Source organism: Tribolium castaneum, chromosome 1, assembly GCF_031307605.1.
Source record: "Tribolium castaneum strain GA2 chromosome 1, icTriCast1.1, whole genome shotgun sequence".
NCBI lineage: Eukaryota > Metazoa > Arthropoda > Insecta > Coleoptera > Tenebrionidae > Tribolium > Tribolium castaneum.
Window position 1 is genome coordinate 9413363 of NC_087394.1, and position 14643 is coordinate 9428005.

The window sequence follows — 14643 nt, forward strand, 5'->3', positions numbered from 1 at the left end:
TTTTCAGGTTTAAGTACGGAAGTAGGGAACTTTTTAGAAAAATTACTATCTAAGATTTTTTTGCTCTAAAATGAAGCTAATTTAAATAAATAATATAAAACAATTATAGCTAATTGTTTTATATTATTGTTTTTCACAATTATCTACATCATAAGTGGCAATTAAACTGAAATTTTTAGCTTGCATTTGAAGAGAACGCAATTCAAAGTGCATCTGAACTTCACTTTCCAACAAATGTATTAGCTGTTTCAAAATTATAAAAACGTCAACGTCACATTTTCTCTCAAAATTAGCTGTTAGAAATTATTCATGCATTTCAAAAAAATTATAGTTAACGTAATTTACATTTTAAATTAGAGATCTAAGCATTAATAACTGTATCACATTTTTTTATTTTATTAAAAAAAAAATTTGGTATAATGCGACGTTGGTGTTTTTATAGTTTTGAAATAGCTAATATCTGTGTGGGTACATTCCGAATCTTCATTTTGATTGTACATTTGAACTACTGTAGTGATTCTGTACAACTATCTGAACTCGGAATTCGCCAATTTTGAGACACTCTGTATAAAAGACTCAATGTATGCAAGACGTGAGCAAAATCTGAAAATAAAATAATAATGTATTTTACGCAAACAATTTATTAATTTTTGCATAAAAATTGTTGAAAATGGGTTAATAAGTTTTAAAAACGCATAACTTTTTTATTTTTAATCTTGGGTTTGTACATATACCACCGACATTAAGGAATTTTTAGCTTTACAGTCTTCAGACAGGTGTAAGATATTTTTTATATTAAGATTTTTTTTAAACGGTGTGGACTCTAAATAATTTTATATTTTAAATGTATTAAAAATCTACGTCTTTTAACATTCCTTTTGACAATCTAAGAACATAAAAATTTGATAAAAATTGAAAAAAAAAATTGCACTTTTAGCTAAAAGTATTTTACTTTTAAATTTTCATAGGACATCATATTACATACAAAGTTGGGCAATAATATGGAAACAAATGTTTGTTGTCTAAACTATTTATTTTGAATTTCTTTTTAGTTTTCAAGTTATGCAATTTTTTTAATGGCACCCAAGTACGATGATTTTTTTGGTTAAAGTTTTGGTTAGCCTTAGAGTCGGTTTACAGGAAGTTAATTACAATTTAATTCTGTATTAAAGTAACTCGAATTACGTGGTACTTACAAGAGCCAAATTTTTCGCAAATTCAAACACACATAGAAATAACCACTTCAGTTAAATGCAATATTATTGATAAAGTAGTATCACCCTTTTCAAAAATAATAACATTTTGCGAACTAGAAAACTAAAGAGAATTTGTAAAAATTTTATTCTTTAGAAGTGATCACGTTCTTAAGAATGTATTAATTACTGTTTTCTTAGAGTAAATGGTTTAGGCAAAAAACGTTTGGTTCCTTACTTTTGCTTTACTCTGTATGTCATTTAAAACATTTTTTTAACATTTATGTAAACGTAGTTTGAATGAAAGAAATACATGATTTAATTTTTTTATTTTATTTTTAACTTCATCAAAAAAATTATTGATTCCATTTTTTCAAATTGTAAATGTACACGTGACCAACTTGAAACTAATCGAATACTCTGATTGGCTCCCTAATCACGATTTAATAACAATTGAAATTTATTTTTGCGATTAAATAATTAGTTAGTTATGTAGAGCTATGTAATTGGTGTTGGAATAAATTCAAATTTTTGTTTTTTCCATTCCATTTTTTTTTTGAATCAGTTGTTCCACCTTAGTGATTGTAACCTTGATAACCTTGATCTTGCATCTCCAATCCTAACCTCAAAAAAACAAAATGTCAAAGATGACTTTTGAAGGCAAATAAATCGTTTAATTTCCTCTCGTAGTGACACCAAAAGGCTTCATGTGTAATTAACATTTTAATTCACACTCAAGTGTCTTCCTGAGATGTTGCGTAGAATACGAAAAGATTATATTCGAACACAGTGCCAAAGGTTCCTATCTTCCAACAGAAAATTAAACACTGAAAACATCTACGATGTCGAAGACGGACCTCTTGAAACTGTTGTGCCCCCACGAAATGCCAAGGTCGTCGTGTGTGGGGGCGGCGTTATGGGGGCGTCTGTAGTCTACCACTTGGCCAAGCTGGGATGGGGCGAACAAACAGTCTTAATAGAACAAAACAGGTATTTATCTTTAAACTACCAATATTATGTTATATTATTTAAAATTGTAAAGGGTTGGAGGGGGCACAACATGGCATTCATCTGGACTTATTGGTGTTTTTAAACCAAGTTTAGCACAAGTTAAGCTCACAAAATCTAGTGTTGAATTGTACGAACATTTAGAGTCGAAAGGGTTAGCAACTGGTTGGAAACAGTGTGGTAGTCTCAATTTAGCCAGAACTAGGGATAGAATGACGGTTTTTCGCCGAATGAAGGCACAATCAGTGTAAAAAAATCATAACAACTTTAGTATATTATTTAGACACAATTTAATTGTAGTTCTTGGCAAATTGACTGTGAATTATTGTCGCCTCAGGAATGTAAAGCAAAATGCCCGTTATTGAATGTGGATGATTTAGTTGGGGGGATGTGGATACCAGGAGATGGGGTAGGGGACCCCTATGAGACTTGTATGTCAGTAGCAGGGGAAGCAAAAAAAATGGGTTAGTTTTAACATGGATTTTTGATTCGTGAAGGGAGAACCTACGGATACTTAAAAGTTAGGATACGAAACGACGTACAAATAAAACGGTCCCGTCTTTGATAGTTCCGTTAATGTCGTCAGAGGGCGCAGTTGTTTCAGATCAATGGATAAAAAAAAACTTCTTACGGTTAGCACAAGGCAAACACAAAAATACAGGCAGATAGGGCATTAAATTCTCAATAGTCAGACATAAAAGTACTGCAAAAATTTTATCGCAAACTGTATTTTAAAATTTTTTAAACTTGTACCAAATTGCACTCTGCTTCATATTTTTCAAAACGCTGCGAATACGGTTATAGGTACAAGAAAAGTGTTGAGTGGAAAGTTGTACAGAATTAAATTTCCTACAAAAAAGTCCGCGAGACTATATTTTTATCTTCATTCATTTAGGCCCCAAAGTCGTTCAAAGACGCTTAAGCGACGCATTTGCTTTATTTTGCTGGTGGAAAGTTAATTTATACCTAAACTGTTGAAGATAGAAATATGGTGTCACGGACTTTTTTGTAGAGAATTTAATTCTCTACAATTTTGTTCTTTACACTTTCTTTGTATCTTCAACCGTTTGCAAAAACATAAAGTGGAACGCAAACTGGAAGTTCTAAGCGACAATTCTTTGCGCACCATCGCATATTTACCAAAACTCTGGGAATACGGTTGAAGATACAAAAAAAGTGTAAGGAACAAAGTTGTAGCGAATTAAATTATTAAACAGCGAAATATGGTCTCGTGGACTTTTTTATAGAAAATTTAAACTCTCCAAATTTCTTCCTAACATTTTTCTTTTAACTTTAACGCTATTCGCAGCGTTTTGAAAAATACGGAACAAAGCGCATATTTTAAATTTGAAATAATTTTTTTCTCATGTTTCTTATAAAAAATTTTGTTGTCAGTTTTTGTCAGTCTGTTAAGAATACAAAGTTCAACATTTTTGCATTTTTAGAAGTAATTAGTGAATTGGTTAGATTTAAAAATTAATTAAATATATAAAATTAATTTAAAACGATTTGGCGCCGAGACGGTATAACACTCGAAGGAAGCGTCTTCATTTTTATGCTTCCGTACTATTTTTTTTTGGGTTTAGAAAATCCAGCAATTTTGTATCTCGTTTCGCCTCCTAAGTTATAGTCCTCCGTAGGAGACATTTGTTACTATTATTGGACTGTCAAAAGTATTTTCTTCTCGGATCAAAAAATTTTTAAAATTATTACTTTATGCGAAGATCTATTGTTTTAAGGTGTTAAAATTGTCGAAAACTGCACGGTAACAAAAATTCATCAAAATAATGGTAAAGTTTCCGGCGTCGAGACGGATTTAGGTCCAATTGATTGTGAATATTTTGTTAACTGTGCGGGATTTTGGGCAAGAGGAGTTGGACAGTTGTCTGAACCATATGTAAAGGTTCCCTTGCATGCCGTTGAACACTATTATTTGCACACTAAGCCAATTCCAGGCTTGGATTCGATGACTCCGGGTTGGTAATTGTTTTATTTTTACTATTTGTTTTATGTGAAAATATTTTTTCAGTTGTTCGCGACCAAGATGGTCATATTTATTTTAGGGAAAATAAAGGAAGACTGTTAGCTGGTGGTTTTGAACCTGTTGCTAAACCAGCTTTTGAGGATGGCAGGATACCAGGTCAGTTAAATTACTGCATCTACATTTATTTCTTTATTTATGAAATGTTTGATTTTAATATAATAAATATGAAACAACTCTTACTTAAAACAAAAAAAAAATTAAAGAAATTTCTCATCGGAATGATTTATAATGACTTTGAAATTTAGTTGTCAATCGTTAGTAACTAGTAACTGTATGTCTATGATAATTGTCTAATTCGAACATCACAATTAATAGTTACGCAAATCCTACTCGATTTTCAAATGTTTTATTTTTTGAAATGATAAATGAATACGTGGGTTTAATTTTTAGTAGCACCACTAGAAAATCCATTAGCGGAATTTGTTTATAAAAGAACTTTCTAGTTTTTGATTTATTTTGAATTTTTTTTTATTAAAGTTTAGTCTACAAATTGTCTCAGAAAATTTAGTGACAAAAACATAAAACAAGGATAGATTTACCGTTTTTGGAAAGGAGCGTGAGAATCATTAATCAAATCATTGTGTTTTTATATTAATTAATTAATAATACTAACGTTTTATTGATTTTATTTTTTTTTAAATGTACAGGTCATATTAAAAAAAACAAACTAAAAACTTATTTTGTTAACTAGTGCAGTTGTCATTATTTTTTAATGCTTCTATGTTTCACACTAAGTAATCGTTTCCTAACGCAATGATGAATAATTATTTTCTTGTAATTACTTATCAGTCCCTAGCAGTTTTTTTTAATTAAAAAAAAAAATAAATTTATCAACAATAAAAATTTGTAGACGCGGTATTTCTTAGGAAACCGTTTTATCAGTAACGTTAAAATATAATTTTTTTTACTATTCTTATCGTTAAATAAACTTTTCTCTATAACATACCATTGACTTGGTGCGCCGATTTTTGAGCATTCTGTGTACTATACAATTTCCGGACAGAGGGAGTACTTAATTTTTTTGACTATGCATTATGCATATACATTTTTTTAAAATATTTTTACAGTTGGGGAACTGTAGTTTTTTATGAGTTTTTTATTAACATATTATTTTATTAATAATTTTCGTAATTATTTGTAATAATATCTTTTTAAAATGGTAAATCTCTGCCTCAAATTTGGACTCAAATAAATTTATTACCACATTTTTGGACGGCGGCAGGACTTATAGCAAAGGCTGATTTCTGTGTGATTTAAGTTTTTGAAATAATCACTTTGTATTATGTACTAAAAAATAAAAAACTCAAAAATTTAAAACTCAAAGTTGATTTACCAAACTCAAAAATCTAAGCGTGTCTAGGGTCAAGCCGTATTTGTTCCAATTTGTTTGAATAAAATCTTGAAAAATTTAGTTAGATGGAAAAACCTAGAACTCAAATAAATATGATTAAAAAAATTGATTTAAAACACCAAAAGTTAATCGATCTGAATCCACCTCATTCTTGAAAAGTAAAAATTTTGAGCATCTGAATTATAACTGAAAGTTATTAAGAAGTTAAAAGTTAAACCTAGAAATTTTTAAAAGTAAAAATCTAAATCTTAAAAAAAAGAATTCAAAATGAAATTTCTACATTTTATATTTTTGATTTATGGTAAAAGTAATTTTTTTTGTTTTGGTTAAATGTATTACCATCACCGATACGAGTTTTTCATATTTGTGATTTCGAAGTGAACGGTTTTGTCAGTTTTGTAATGATTTATGTGTCGTTTTCATTTTAGAGATTTTTCAGTTCTAGTTTTTTAGAATGTTTTTAACAATGCAACTTATTTCTAAAATATTGTGGAAGTATTTTAATGTGTAAATAAATCTCAAAATAAATAAACTCGAACTCAATTAAATAGAAACTCTGAAGCATTAGACGTGAAAATTTGAATAAAGTGCATCCAAAGTCTATACAAGTTTGAATTTTGCCTAAACTTGACTAAAAAAAAAAGGTTGACCTCCCTGAAAGCCTTTTAACTTAAAAGAAATTGTTAAAATTTGTTGTAAAATATGGATTTTTTCATTGTTATAATGAAGCAATTTCTGAAATACCTTGCTGACATTGATCTTTATTGTCACATTTTTTTTTCTCATTGTTGCCAACTTAATTTCAAAGCCACCGCCTCCCGTGATTCGAAATTTAGTTATTGGACTGTATTTCAAATTATTTGGTCTAATAAGCATCAAATAATTTATTTAGCTCACCTTTCACAAATTGTTATTCTTGTGTTTGTCCCAGAACATTATACAGCTGACTTCGCTTTTAGTAACCCCATATGTACTAATTAAATCATCACAAAAAGAGTATCGAATTTTCCCAATTACTAAACTGAATTAAATACTTCAGCGAGCAGTAAAGAACGATATCTGCCAGAAGACTGGGATCATTTTCATATATTACTCGAACAACTTCTTCACAGAGTCCCTCATTTGGGTTCAGCGGTATTGGACCGTCTGTGTAACGGCCCTGAAGCCTTTAGTCCCGATTGTAAATGGATAGTTGGCGAAGCCCCTGAAGTAATTAATAATTTCCGCTAAAAAACCTTCCCACAAGTATTTGTTTAAAATTACAGATAAGAAATTATTTAGTGGCCGCCGGCATGAAAACTGTGGGTATATCCGCAGCAGGCGGTGTTGGACAACTAACCGCAGAGATAATAGTGAATGGGGAAACTTCATTTGATATTTATGAATTGGAAGTTTCCCGTTTTTTGGGTTTGCACAATAATCGGAAATTCCTGCGGGATCGTGTTAAGGAAGTTCCGGGAATGCATTATGGGCTTTGTTATCCCTTTCATGAATTTAGCACAGGGAGGAATTTGAGAATGTCGCCGGTTTATCCAAAACTGCGTGAAGCTGGCGCTGTTTTTGGACAGGTTATGGGGTATGAAAGGCCTGCTTGGTTTGATACAGCACAAGCTTTAGGTAAGTTTTTCTACTTACGATTATGGAGTAGACAGGTCTTGAAACTTATTTTATTTTCGACGGAAAATACGTTTCATAAATGATTTCAGAGAAATTGATTCGGAAATGGATTGAAGTTTTTATTTACCTCACATTTACATATTGAGATTAGTATGTCTATTTTTAGAACAAACAAAATTCTGATCGTTTTCAAGAATAAAATTTTTCGGATTTATTGTTATTTTTATTTTTTTAATAGCAATCTATTTTGAAACATATTATTTGAGAAAGACTTTAGTCTAAGAATTATAGGAATAGTTAAATCTATAAAATAAGCATTGTCGGAGTAGAATTGTCATTTTCAGAAAGAAGACTCATAATTTCATTCCATAAACATGATTAAACTGTTTATATTTCTTCATCTTTCTGAAGGCATGAAGGGATAGGGGCACGAGTTTTATTTACATTACATTTTCTACATTCTTTAGAATCCTTTAGAAGAGGGGTTATTTTTGTTAGTCGATTTCTTTTAAAGGCTTTGCCATCTTTTATTTTAGATAGAAGAATGAATAAAATGTTTTTTGTTACAAGGTGAAAAAGTGACATTTTTTCTGTGTAAAATACAGAAAAAAATATTCACTTGCTTGCCGAAATTTGATATATCTTAATTTCTATTTTGTTATTGATATTTATTATTTTTTAATTTGTTTTAGACAGTACACTGAATATTTTGTTTTACAGAATCTTGGCATTGGCATTAATGCAGTGACATGATTTTTTTTAATTCATTGTAGGATTTAGATGTTTTTTTCTTTAGAATTGATAATTTGATAAATGATAAATCACTGCAAACTGGGGAAAATGTATTCTAATTAGCTATAATTGCCTTTCGAAGTATTTGACTCTTCAGCTTGATTTAATATTTTTTAACTTGTATGATAATCAACGATTGCATACAAGTTAAAAAATATTAAAACTTACTATAATTATAAATTCAAATGTTTTGTTATTTTTTTTAAATAAGATTAATGCTATTGTAAAATAATTATTAATGATTACATCACTCATTTAAAGTATAAATTATATTACCTATTATTTTTTTGAACTGCATGAATAATTTATACCAGCTTATTTTGAAAGAAAATGCGACGTTAACGTTTTTGTAGTTTTGAAACAGCTAATAAAATCTTTACAATGGAGTATATATAAGAACTCTTGTAATGCATTGATATGATTCTTTTTTAAATTGAACGTAACATTAATAGTGTTACTTTTAAAAATTGGGATCAAAATTGACCGGCGGATGATAATTTATGTTTCAAAAAAAAACTATGGTCAATACGTTTTAAATAAAAAAGGCTTTGATCTTATTTTTATCCACCGTGTCCAGATATTTTATGTAATATTTACATACATAAAGTCACTTTTGAATCTAACGTTCTGCAGTGCAGTGTTTTATGTGTTGTAGATTATTTTATACAATTTTTATTAATTTCGTGAAAGAAAGTTTAAATGATAAAATATAATTTTATTTGTAGGGTTACACATATTTTATATAAAGTCTACACATGAGCTGTATATCCTAATAAACAAAATCTGTATGTACTTTAAAAAGCTTTTTAAAAGCATTTATTTAACTTGCTTTGTTTTCCGTCTGTCTGTTTCATATTTTCCGAGCCAAATTTTACAGGATTTCTGTTGTACGAATGAATTGAAATTTTGCATACTTACGTAATCTACGTGATAATGCAATTCTATATAGTTAATTACCCCGAAAAGGGTTAAAGGGGTGTTAAAGTTTTGGGTTAGGTTAAAAAACATACACGGTCAGTTACACGGTATGTTGAACATTATAACGTCACGGTATGTGTGTAAAAAGTGTTCACTCACTCATTGAACAAATGTCGCTATTTTTTTAAATTAATTTTTTTATTAAGAAAATGCACTAAAAACGAAAATATGTTTTTCTTTCAAAGGATAATATTTTTGTATACACATTAGGATTCTAAACTTTATACTTATTTTCATATATTTTTTTTCTGCGTCTGTTTTTAATGTTTTTGGAATAACAACGAATTATTTTAAATATGTGAATTGCTTCTTATTATTTTGAAGTATAAATAAAAACTAGTTTAATAAAATTGCTTTTCTAACGCAGTTTCACTTGAAAAAATGGCCCGAAACTCAATTGCCTCACCTAAAAAATGGTAAAGATTTGTTCTTGATCGTTGTGTAATTACTTAATATAGTGGAGGATTTTTAAAAGGTGTTTTTACTCAATGAGATATTTTTTGTTTCGAACTTGTTTGTTATAATAAGAATAAATTTGTTCTAAACCAGTATATTGCTTTTACAAGTTGTACTTGTAAATAATAAGTTTTTGGACGTTTGAATGTATCCTTTTATTATTCTTGAACAACAGCGAATATTAAAAAAATAATGAATTTTCACACCAACTCACATTATGTTTTCTTTCTTGGAGTGTTGCAGAAATATTTTTATTGTGATGTATTGTAAACGGACATCAAAAAAAGTTGAGTATTATTATTATCATCAAATTCTATAGAAGAGAAAAACCACGACTACAAGTTGTTGTCTTCTAAAATATTTAACTGTTTTTTTTACAAACTCGAACTTTATTTTATATTTGTGTATTATTATTGATAGTAAAATAATGTGCACTTATTTACGCCATTCATTCAAGTACAGAAAATACAATTAAAAGGAAAGAAGACACTGAAATGTAATAAATAATTCGAGTGTCCTTTCCTTTCAGTTGTATTTTTTTTCCTACAGGACCTTCACAAATTACCTTGTATTAATAATTATTAATTATAGAATCATTTTTTTATTTTTATGGCGAGTTGCAGTTTTATCCGAAAAGAAATTTATAAGGTTTTGAGAACTGTCTATTTTATAATCCTGTTTCAAACACTTGGGTTTTAATTGGAATTATTTTTGAAGAGGGAGAACCTCAAGACTGGTCAACTCCTAGCAGAATGGCATACACTAACACTTTCGGAAAACCTCCATGGTTTGACAATGTCGCTGCTGAATATGCTGCATGCAGGGAAAGTGTAGGAATTAGTGATTATTCATCTTTTACCAAAATTGATCTCTGGGTAACAATAACACCATCTTATATATAATCCTTTGTATAATTGTCATATTTAGTCGAAAGGCAACGAAGTAGTCAGTGCACTACAATTTTTATGCTCAAACGATGTTGATGTTCCTATCGGTAGTATAATCCACACTGGTATGCAAAATAAATATGGTGGCTACGAAAATGATTGTTCTTTGGCCCGATTGTCTGAAAACCAGTAAATATTCTCCTGTTAGTTTTTTCTCGTCACTTACACACACAAAATTTCAGTTATATGATGATAGCTCCAACCATCCAACAAACACGCTGTAAAGTGTGGCTACAGAAGCACCTACCACCAACTGTAACAATTTCAGACGTGACTAGTATGTTTACAGCACTTGCTATCATGGGTCCGTTCACTCGAACTCTGCTTTCTGAGTTAACGGATACCGATTTGAGTCCGAAGAATTTTCCGTTTTTTACGTTTAAAATGCTTGATGTGGGTTTAGCTAATGGAATTCGTACCATGAATCTAACTCATACTGGGGAGTTGGGTTATGTTATGTATATTCCCAATGAGTTTGCCTTACATGTCTACTCGAGTCTGATACAAGCGGGTGAGAAATACGGTATCAAACATGCGGGATATTATGCCACTAGAGCGCTAAGAGTTGAGAAATTTTACGCTTTCTGGGGCCAGGATTTGGATACGAGGACAACGCCTCTTGAATGTGGGAGAGTGTGGCGAGTCAAATTTGATGTAAGTACGCTATTAAATTATTTGTGTATCAGGGAAAGAAATAGTTATTTACGTAATAAACTATGAAAAAACCGATTTTGTTTAACGAGCATAATGTTTGCCATAACGAGTGCGCGCAGCGTAGCTTTTCATAACGTATTGAAAATTTATTCCTGCAGTTTCATTAAAAAAAAGAGTTATCAAGTCAATTAGTCTCGACCGTTAACAAGTTATGTAAAAAATATTATGTTACATAATTATAAGTGATAGTATATCACGGCAAAATTAAACGTAAAATCTGACATTTGGTAACGGTATTAGGAAAAAAGTCGTTCATTTTTTGTTTCATATACAGTGTGATCAATGAAGGAGATTAATTCATTATTATGTAAATTGGTGAGTGGACAAAAATTTTAAACACGTCAATTTTTATTTTTAAAAGTGCTATCTGTGAGAATTTTTTTTATAATTACCACACTCAGTCAAAAACAAGGTTATTTTGTCAAAAAATAGCTAAAATAACTTACCACTTAATTAGTTGGATAATAATTTATTTTTTCTCTTTCCTAGAGTGTCTGAAATACGTTGTTGTAAAATTATTATCATCATGTTGATGAGTTCATGAATGTCATTCTCTGCCTTTATAACGCTTTTCAGTCAGTAACATATTTTTTTCGGAGAACTTCGTGAAAAGTAAGCGATTTAAAGTCACCAAATTATGTCGAAAATGGCACTATTTTTTCGGTTAGGTACATTTTTCAGCCGAATATAATGATTTTGAGGAATTCCGTTAAACGCCGTCAAAAATTCCAGACTTAAGTCGATTGAGGAATGCTTGCTTATTCCACGTTTTGCTGTCGGGAACCAAAAGTTTTGACAAAAATTAGCTGAAAAATCACTAAATATTTAAACACGTTCTTGAGCCAAAAACAGTATGGGTTTAAAGCTGTCATTACTTTTTCTGGGTATTTCATGAAAAGCAAGCCTAAAAGCCACCAGACGACAAAAGTTTTGTCGTTTGCAAGCATTTTTCTTTAGCTGAAAAATTAACAAATGTGGTAATAATTTTATTAGGTGTATATCAAGTTTACTAACCGGATTCATGTTCATTATGAAGAAGGTTGTTAATAAAAAAAATAATTAAACATTGTAATTGGAAAATTTTGAATCGTGAAAATAAAGAAATAAACTCTGTACAAGTTACGTCAAGATAGGATTATTTTTGCCATTTTTGAAACGCTTATTAACTTTACTTTTTCCTTTTTCGTTTCTGTCGAAAACGCTATTATTTCGAGGAATTGAAATAAACTGAGAAGCCACCAAATGGGGTGACACTGGTTTTATTATTATTATTATTATTATTTGGATTTATCAGGAAAAAAGACTATATCAACCGTTAATTCTGTTGAAAAAAGATGAAGGGCGAGCAACTTTTTGAGCTAACAAAAAAATTTAAGAAGAACTAAAAAAGCGCTCAGTAAAAATTAAATACCAAAACATTTAAGTTGATCTGCACTGAGAACATCTGACGAGAAGCTGTTTAGACAAGGGTGATAAGAAAGATAATAAACAGAATCGTTTTTTACAAGTGGATGTTGTTCCTAGATTAAATCACTACCCTACAGGCTAGTTCTCATCTCGTTTTAAATATTTGTAACCGACTTAAAGGATTAAACAGTCACATACAAGACTCCAAAAAAATATTTATTAAAAAATTTTGTTCTATTTTTTAATAAAAAAATTAAATATTCAAAAAGCAAAGTTTTTTTTATTTTACTTTTAAATGACACGAAATTTTTTCTTTAAACTTATACATATTGTTCTTAAGGCCTTCATAAATTTAAGATATTTTATTCCACAATCACGGATAAAATCGTATTTTATCGAGTGTTTACTTCATGGTAAAATGAACTTTTATCGTTTAGAGAAATAAAGTTCACAACCACTGTTGCTTTTTTGTTTTTGACGTTTTTTCATTGTTAATCGAAATAAATCAGTAATTCGGTCGAAATAATGGAGAATGGGATAAAATTTTGGGTCACCTTAATCTTCTCAAGCGTTTCTCCTCTTGGTCTCCGCTTCGAAGATAAAATTAAATTTTATCTTCTTGTATAATAAATAACAATTTTTGATACGATTTGAAGGTAAAGTTTTTTCATAGAAAAATAAATCACTTGAGACTTTAACCTGTTTAAACTCGGTTACAAATTTAGTGTTTAAAATAAGGTCTCTGAGGTAATGATTTCTAGGAACAACATCCAGTTATAAAAAAACCTCTTTTGTTTATTAAATTTCTTAAAAATTGATTTTCAAATTTGTTGTGTCTAACGGAGGGAGGAAAGCTTAAAAAACTTGGATTTTTTAGAAAGGGGTTGATTTCATTGGGAGAGATGCTCTGCTAAGGCAAAGGGAAGAAGGGGTTAAACGAATGTACATACAGTTGATTTTGAATGATCATTGTCACGAAACCGAACTGTGGCCTTGGGGTGGTGAACCGATTTATCGAGATGGCAAATATGTTGGGATGAGTACCACAACAGGATACGGGTTTACGTTTAAAAAACAGGTTCATAATTTTTTTTTGGGTTTTAGACAAAGATAAAAAAAATACATGGCTTAATTTTTTAGGTTTGTTTAGGATTTGTTGAAAATTACGGCGAAAATGGGGAAAGACTGCGTGTGACAAACGACTATGTTTTGAGTGGTGACTACGAGGTTGATATTGCAGGAATAAGGTAAAGTTAGTTGAAATTTAGATGTGCAAAGCTGAGATTTTTTCGTAGATACCATGCCAAAGTTAACGTACACTCACCAATCTTGCCTACGAAATATCCCGATAAAGAACGTGATGTTTATCAAGCTACAAGAGATAAACATGATGATAATGTGGTGGTTAAAGCCATAAAGTAACGAAATTATTAGAAATAATTACACAGTTTTTGTTCATACTCGCATTAAAAGTGTTTTTTTCAACACCATGTTGTTGAAATTCAGTCCTATTACATTTTAGTTGAAAGTAACATTAGAAGGTTTGTAAATATGAGCTCCATAATTTATTAATAAACATTCTATAATCAAAAATTTGTGTTTTCATTTCTTTCTTGGGAAGTAACCAAACAAACTAATAAAAAAAATCTTTTCCTAATACTATACAACAGATATGAAAAAATGGTAGGGGATGGGAATAACTGCGTTTATTAATTAAATTTTTGGGCGGTTGAACTCCATTTGGTTTGCTACTTCTGTTTCCAAGACAGGAAGTTGTATTTACTTGTTGCTAACCAAAACTCGATGGTAAGTATTTTGGCCCTGTAGACCGGTAAGTAAGTGTGTTAGATGTTTTACAAAAAGTAAAAAAAGAGCGATATCCTTCAATTAATTGTCTTCGGTAAAATGCCTGTATCATTCTTAAAATATACTTATATTTCCATTATTTTCTGTCGGGTTATTCAAATAAGCAATGAGGGCATTTTTACCGAAAAATAGTAATTCTGTGTCCGCATATTAAGGTCTTTAAATAAAAATAAGTCAGTCCTTTGTAAGTACCCAAAAAATTGGATTTCAATAATTTTAAATTCAACTCTTTTTAGGCATTAAATTCTTGAAATTTTACGCTCCAAATAC

At 30.0% G+C, this 14643-nt stretch overlaps 1 protein-coding gene across 1 annotated transcript; it reads left to right on the forward strand.

Annotated features, from left to right (window-relative positions):
- The first annotated feature begins 1779 nt into the window (after positions 1–1779).
- LOC658752 (uncharacterized protein) lies at positions 1780–14100 on the forward strand. The gene is made up of 13 exons (XM_064355969.1): positions 1780–2183; positions 2236–2448; positions 2502–2665; positions 3941–4177; positions 4231–4341; positions 6636–6805; positions 6862–7213; positions 10157–10314; positions 10367–10515; positions 10569–11040; positions 13385–13585; positions 13648–13754; positions 13803–14100. The coding sequence occupies exons 1-13, from the start codon at positions 1945–1947 to the stop codon at positions 13927–13929; spliced, it is 2700 nt and encodes an 899-aa protein (XP_064212039.1). The 5' UTR covers positions 1780–1944; the 3' UTR covers positions 13930–14100.
- The last annotated feature ends 543 nt before the right edge of the window (positions 14101–14643 follow it).